Here is an 8,178-nt window from a genome sequence, read left to right on the forward strand (position 1 = left end):
CTATCACCCCCTCTTTTTAAAAGCTTCTCTCTGTAACAGCTCTGTCTCTATCACCACCTCTTTTTAAAAGCTTCTCTCTGTAACAGCTCTGTCTCTATCACCCCCTCTTTTTAAAAGCTTCTCTCTGTAACAGAGCTCTGTCTCTATCACCACCTCTTTTTAAAAGCTTCTCTCTGTAACAGCTCTGTCTCTATCACCCCCTCTTTTTAAAAGCTTCTCTCTGTAACAGCTCTGTCTCTATCACCTCTTTTTAAAAGCTTCTCTCTGTAACAGAGCTCTGTCTCTATCACCACCTCTTTTTAAGATCTATAGATCTATAGACCAAACGTTTGACTGGAAGTGTATACATGTTGTGAGTGAAAATTGATTGACTGATTGCTTATTGATTGGTTGTTGATAATTATTGTATCTGTTCAATAATGATCTATGGCATGATTGTGTGTGTGTGTGTGTGTGTGTGTGTGTGTGTGTGTGTGTGTGTGTGTGTTTGCAGGTGTGTGTATACAGTAGGTAGCTGCTGTGCACAGTCCACACACAGTGCACACACAGTGCACAGCAGAATCACCACTGGAGCAAAACTCCATATTCTATGTTTGAAATGACAATGTGTGGTGGGAGCAGTGAGAGACAGGGTGGTCATGTGTGGTGGGAGCAGTGAGAGACAGGGTGGTCATGTGTGGTGGGAGCAGTGAGAGACAGGGTGGTCATGTGTGGTGGGAGCAGTGAGAGACAGGGTGGTCATGTGTGGTGGGAGCAGTGAGAGACAGGGTGGTCATGTGTGGTGGGAGCAGTGAGAGACAGGGTGGTCATGTGTGGTGGGAGCAGTGAGAGACAGGGTGGTCATGTGTGGTGGGAGCAGTGAGAGACAGGGTGGTCATGTGTGGTGGGAGCAGTGAGAGACAGGGTGGTCATGTGTGGTGGGAGCAGTGAGAGACAGGGTGGTCATGTGTGGTGGGAGCAGTGAGAGACAGGGTGGTCATGTGTGGTGGGAGCAGTGAGAGACAGGGTGGTCATGTGTGGTGGGAGCAGTGAGAGACAGGGTGGTCATGTGTGGTGGGAGCAGTGAGAGACAGGGTGGTCATGTGTGGTGGGAGCAGTGAGAGACAGGGTGGTCATGTGTGGTGGGAGCAGTGAGAGACAGGGTGGTCATGTGTGGTGGGAGCAGTGAGAGACAGGGTGGTCATGTGTGGTGGGAGCAGTGAGAGACAGGGTGGTCATGTGTGGTGGGAGCAGTGAGAGACAGGGTGGTCATGTGTGGTGGGAGCAGTGAGAGACAGGGTGGTCTGCTGGGCTCCGTATTGATGTCATACACCAAATATAAAAGAATACATATGGACAGCAGCAGCCACTGTTTTGGTTGTGACTTAAAATGGCCGTGCTATAAGGTGATCCGGGGGAAACATTTGACAGCGAGCTGATCCCCGGGGGGCAGGAACACGGGTGTGAGGGCAGTGAGACGGGTGTGAGGGCAGCGAGACAGGGCTCTAATGGCAGAGACGCACACGGACAAGGTGTGTAAGGGAAGCGCTGCCTCATCTGGGCTCACTCGCCCTGCCAGAGTCAAGGCTGTTTGGCCACAGCGCGAGTTGACGAGGAGTCCATGCTGTTCCTGGAAACTCAATCTCCAGATCCCCCCTGTTTCACACACACACACACACGCACGCACACACACACACGCACACACTCTCCCTCTTGCGGGCGCGCGCACACACTCCTCACCCCCCCCCCCCCCCACACACACACACACACACACACACACGCTCCTCACCCCTCCACACACACACACACACTTCTCACACCCCGCACCCCACGCTGAATATAATTAGCTTTTCTGACAGGTGGGTGGGATCAGATCTCGTGGAGAATGAAGCTACCAATTTACGCCCATATTACACTGTCATACACACTCTTACTTACAAACACACATCTATTACACTGTCATACACACTCTTACTTACAAACACACATCTATTACACTGTCATACACACTCTTACTTACAAACACACATCTATTACACTGTCATACACACTCTTACTTACAAACACACATCTATTACACTGTCATACACACTCTTACTTACAAACACACATCTATTACACTGTCATACACACTCTTACTTACAAACACACATCTATTACACTGTCATACACACTCTTACAAACACACATCTATTACACTGTCATACACACACACACATACATACACACTCTTATTACACTGTCATACACACTCTTACTTACAAACACACATCTATTACACTGTCATACACACACACACACATACATACACACTCTTATTACACTGTCATACACACTCTTACTTACAAACACACATCTATTACACTGTCATACACACACACACATACATACACACTCTTATTACACTGTCATACACACTCTTACTTACAAACACACATCTATTACACTGTCATACACACACACACACACACACATACATACACACTCTTATTACACTGTCATACACACTCTTACTTACAAACACACATCTATTACACTGTCATACACACACACACATACATACACACTCTTATTACACTGTCATACACACTCTTACTTACAAACACACATCTATTACACTGTCATACACACACATACACACTCTTATTACACTGTCATACACACTTACTTACAAACACACATCTATTACACTGTCATACACACTCTTACTTACAAACACACATCTATTACACTGTCATACACACTCTTACTTACAAACACACATCTATTACACTGTCATACACACTCTTACTTACAAACACATATTACACTGTCATACACCTTTGTTGCATCATCGCATGTCATACCCCCCCGCCCCCCAGTCCTTCCTGTGTTTCTCCACTTTAAACTATCCAATTAAAAAAAGGCCAGAAAGAAACGCCTGTCCCCTCTGACCCGTTAAATAGTTTTGCACTTTGACACATGGATGCACCTGCAGTTGATGCACTGACTCTTTGGCCATTTTCTTAGTTGATTTTGTTGCTTACATGGTGATTGTCAGAGCTTTGAAAGCTGAAATGTACTGTTCTCAGATTAGCATTCTTTCTACATGCATGCTAACATGCTAACCTCTGGGTGTGTTGTTATTGTCTGCCACCAGTGTAAGAAGAAACATGCTAACCTCTGGGTGTGTTGTTATTGTCTGTACCCACCAGTGTAAGAAGAAACATGCTAACCTCTGAGTGTGTTCTTATTGTCTGTACCCACCAGTGTAAGAAGAAACATGCTAACCTCTGGGTGTGTTGTTATTGTCTGTACCCACCAGTGTAAGAAGAAACATGCTAACCTCTGGGTGTGTTGTTATTGTCTGTACCCACCAGTGTAAGAAGAAACATGCTAACCTCTGGATGTGTTGTTATTGTCTGTACCCACCAGTGTAAGAAGAAACATGCTAACCTCTGAGTGTGTTCTTATTGTCTGTACCCACCAGTGTAAGAAGAAACATGCTAACCTCTGGATGTGTTGTTATTGTCTGTACCCACCAGTGTAAGAAGAAACATGCTAACCTCTGAGTGTGTTGTTATTGTCTGTACCCACCAGTGTAAGAAGAAACATGCTAACCTCTGAGTGTGTTGTTATTGTCTGTACCCACCAGTGTAAGAAGAAACATGCTAACCTCTGGGTGTGTTGTTATTGTCTGTACCCACCAGTGTAAGAAGAAACATGCTAACCTCTGGGTGTGTTCTTATTGTCTGTACCCACCAGTGTAAGAAGAAACATGCTAACCTCTGAGTGTGTTGTTATTGTCTGTACCCACCAGTGTAAGAAGAAACATGCTAACCTCTGAGTGTGTTGTTATTGTCTGTACCCACCAGTGTAAGAAGAAACATGCTAACCTCTGGGTGTGTTGTTATTGTCTGTACCCACCAGTGTAAGAAGAAACATGCTAACCTCTGAGTGTGTTCTTATTGTCTGTACCCACCAGTGTAAGAAGAAACATGCTAACCTCTGAGTGTGTTGTTATTGTCTGTACCCACCAGTGTAAGAAGAAACATGCTAACCTCTGAGTGTGTTGTTATTGTCTGTACCCACCAGTGTAAGAAGAAACATGCTAACCTCTGAGTGTGTTGTTATTGTCTGTACCCACCAGTGTAAGAAGAAACATGCTAACCTCTGGTTGTGTTGTTATTGTCTGTACCCACCAGTGTAAGAAGAAACATGCTAACCTCTGAGTGTGTTGTTATTGTCTGTACCCACCAGTGTAAGAAGAAACATGCTAACCTCTGAGTGTGTTGTTATTGTCTGTACCCACCAGTGTAAGAAGAAACATGCTAACCTCTGAGTGTGTTGTTATTGTCTGTACCCACCAGTGTAAGAAGAAACATGCTAACCTCTGAGTGTGTTGTTATTGTCTGTACCCACCAGTGTAAGAAGAAACATGCTAACCTCTGAGTGTGTTGTTATTGTCTGTACCCACCAGTGTAAGAAGAAACATGCTAACCTCTGAGTGTGTTGTTATTGTCTGCCACCAGTGTAAGAAGAAACATGCTAACCTCTGAGTGTGTTGTTATTGTCTGTACCCACCAGTGTAAGAAGAAACATGCTAACCTCTGAGTGTGTTGTTATTGTCTGTACCCACCAGTGTAAGAAGAAACATGCTAACCTCTGAGTGTGTTGTTATTGTCTGTACCCACCAGTGTAAGAAGAAACATGCTAACCTCTGAGTGTGTTGTTATTGTCTGTACCCACCAGTGTAAGAAGAAACATGCTAACCTCTGAGTGTGTTGTTATTGTCTGTACCCACCAGTGTAAGAAGAAACATGCTAACCTCTGGATGTGTTGTTATTGTCTGTACCCACCAGTGTAAGAAGAAACATGCTAACCTCTGAGTGTGTTCTTATTGTCTGTACCCACCAGTGTAAGAAGAAACATGCTAACCTCTGGGTGTGTTGTTATTGTCTGTACCCACCAGTGTAAGAAGAAACATGCTAACCTCTGAGTGTGTTGTTATTGTCTGCCACCAGTGTAAGAAGAAACATGCTAACCTCTGGTTGTGTTGTTATTGTCTGTACCCACCAGTGTAAGAAGAAACATGCTAACCTCTGAGTGTGTTCTTATTGTCTGTACCCACCAGTGTAAGAAGAAACATGCTAACCTCTGGATGTGTTGTTATTGTCTGTACCCACCAGTGTAAGAAGAAACATGCTAACCTCTGAGTGTGTTGTTATTGTCTGCCACCAGTGTAAGAAGAAACATGCTAACCTCTGGGTGTGTTGTTATTGTCTGCCACCAGTGTAAGAAGAAACATGCTAACCTCTGGATGTGTTGTTATTGTCTGTACCCACCAGTGTAAGAAGAAACATGCTAACCTCTGAGTGTGTTGTTATTGTCTGTACCCACCAGTGTAAGAAGAAACATGCTAACCTCTGAGTGTGTTGTTATTGTCTGTACCCACCAGTGTAAGAAGAAACATGCTAACCTCTGAGTGTGTTCTTATTGTCTGTACCCACCAGTGTAAGAAGAAACATGCTAACCTCTGGATGTGTTGTTATTGTCTGTACCCACCAGTGTAAGAAGAAACATGCTAACCTCTGAGTGTGTTCTTATTGTCTGTACCCACCAGTGTAAGAAGAAACATGCTAACCTCTGGATGTGTTGTTATTGTCTGTACCCACCAGTGTAAGAAGAAACATGCTAACCTCTGAGTGTGTTGTTATTGTCTGTACCCACCAGTGTAAGAAGAAACACACGCTGGTGTGTCCAGAGTTCTCCAGGACTGGCTCGTGTCCCCAGGGTGCTCGCTGTAAGCTGCAGCACCGCCAAAGAGCCAAGCGAAGTGCCCCCACCACCACCTCCTCCCCCTCCCCAGCCAAGAGAGGCCGCGCCAAGGACTCCACCAAGAGGTCAGAGGAGAAGATCATGTCATTGCAGCGGCAGACAGGCTGTACAGAGTTTCTTTTTTTAATGATAACCCTTGTTGGATTTTCTTTTCTTTTTTTCTTTGAATGTCACTATGAAATAAATTGTGATAGAAAACACAAGCACAGCATTTTCGAGCTCCTGTGAGCTGTTCTCTGTCTGCATATTTCACACGCTTATGATGTGTAACCTACCAGTGTACTCCAACTGCTACTGTTTACTTCTATTTTTCACCAAATTGAGTCCCAGAAATGCTTGAATTCTCGAGTAGAATTAACCCACGAATCTGATAGTTCAGGTTACTTTTTGTCTTGGCAACAATCACTTCAAAATGAATTTACAAAAAGGAATTTACAGTTACAGTTATATATTAAGGAGAGTAGGCACAGTTGGATGTAGCACCTCATTCCATTTCACTGATAAAATGTCAATCACATTTAATCATGGCTGCATCTCTTCATGTGCTCCCCTAGGCCCCGTCTGTCTGTCATCATGCCAGCAGAGCAGGCTCAGGGCTCTCAGGCAGATCCGGGGACACCTACCTCAGGTCCTCTGAAGCTGCCCTCCTTCATCTCCCTCTCCAGCTCCCCGGAGGAGGCAGAGGCTCCAGACACGCCAGCCCAGCTCTCGCAGGCTAAAGGTAACAGATCCCCTCGGTGTTCTAGACTAGATAACACATGGCCCAACCACCAGCATACACACACACACACACGCGCACACAGGGGCGGACTGGGATCATAATTCAGGCCGGGCATTAGAAACCAAGCAGGCCAGGCCGATACGGGCCGACGCGCGTGCCGGCGTCCGAAGGGCGGCGGCGGAAAATTTGGGGCGTTTGAAGCTCAATTTGGGCCGTTTGAAGCCCAATTTGGGCCGTTTGAAGCCAGATTTGGGTCGTTTAAAGCCAGATTTGGGCTGTTTGAAGCCCGATTTGGGCCGTTTGAAGCCCAATTTGGGCCGTTTGAAGCCCAATTTGGGCCAAGTCCAATTTTACAATGAGATGCACCCACTTTAAACCTGAATAAAGTAATAAAACCACTAGTAAACCAGTAGGCGGCGCCTGGCCTGCTGTTCAGTGAGTGGCCTGGCCTGGCTTGCAAAAAAAAAAAAAAAAAACATTTTTTTTTTTTTTTTTTTTTTTTTTGGCAGGCCAGGCCAGGCCAGGCCACCGGGCATTTGCCCGACGTGCCCGATTATGCAGTCCGCCACTGCGCGCACACACACACACACACACACACACACACACACACACAGGCGCGCACACACACACACACAAACACGCGCACACACACACACACATACACAAACCACATGTGACATAAAAAGACCAATGACAAACAGACTTAAAGAAAGCAGGGCGAGAAGCGATCTGAGAGCATCCTGCTGAAGGTGAGATTTATTTTATACTTGTGTGCTTGTATTTCTCTTGTGAAGCACATTGAGATGTCAATTTGATTTTAAAGTGTGCTACACAAATAAAATTCATTATTTTTATTTTCAAATGAGCTTTTGAGCTATATTTCCCCATTTCAGACGCCTAATGATGCTTTACTTGCTGTAGAATTGCTGACTATCAACACATATTGAGTTTAGGGAGGGGGCCATGAGGGGGCCATGCTTTTTGAAGGTGATGAATGCCATGGGATCATTTGTCAGTTGGAAAGAGGGGGATAGAGGGTTTCTGTAGGTGTCTGAGCTGGGGGCTGGAGCCAGGCTGTAGAGCATTTGTGATAATACTTAGGGGAGGTGCCAAAATGCTTAAGGGAGGTGCTATAATCCTTAGGGGGAGGTGCCATAATGCTTATGGGTGGTGCTATAATAGAGAGCCCCAGGGATGACGTATTTTTGTAGTCGGAACGCGGAAGTCCCGGACTTCCTGGTTCTTCACTGTTTCTCCCTATGGAATTTTTGAATGGGTTTTTGCCGCGATGCTTCAAATAAGGTCTCTGGGCAACGCAAGCTTAATCAAACGCGAACCAGAGTTCAGCCGGATAATCTTCACACATGAGGACCACTTTCATGAGATTTGAAGCGTAAATGCGAGCCCTAGAAGTAAAAAGCTCATGCTAAGCTAATCCAGAACTACACACAGTGTCGCATAGGCTTCCACGTCACGTCAGCACTCAACCTGGACTGTTGATGCGTGCGCTGCTGTGCACTGATTACCCCGGGCTGAACGGGGCTGAACCAGGTGAGGGAAAGAGAATTTCCGTGTTCGTCCTTTGAAGTGATGACGTTATTGACGTATAATAGCCCCGTCGACTCAACAGTGTAGTCTCATTTAGCCGTTTGCTAGCTAGC

At 45.5% G+C, this 8,178-nt stretch overlaps 1 protein-coding gene across 2 annotated transcripts in view; it reads left to right on the forward strand.

Moving 5' to 3' along the window:
- Positions 1-8,178, forward strand: part of zc3h3 (zinc finger CCCH-type containing 3) — a 159,463-nt gene that overhangs the window by 144,835 nt on the left and 6,450 nt on the right. For both annotated transcript variants that reach the window (XM_083646990.1, XM_083646991.1), the window contains 2 exons: positions 5,692-5,861; positions 6,351-6,517. In XM_083646990.1, the coding sequence (XP_083503116.1) occupies positions 5,692-5,861; positions 6,351-6,517 (337 nt within the window). The remainder of the gene's footprint in view (positions 1-5,691; positions 5,862-6,350; positions 6,518-8,178) is intronic.

The sequence above is a fragment of the Poromitra crassiceps genome (genome assembly GCF_964638095.1).
Source record: "Poromitra crassiceps genome assembly, chromosome: 12".
Lineage (NCBI taxonomy): Eukaryota > Metazoa > Chordata > Actinopteri > Beryciformes > Melamphaidae > Poromitra > Poromitra crassiceps.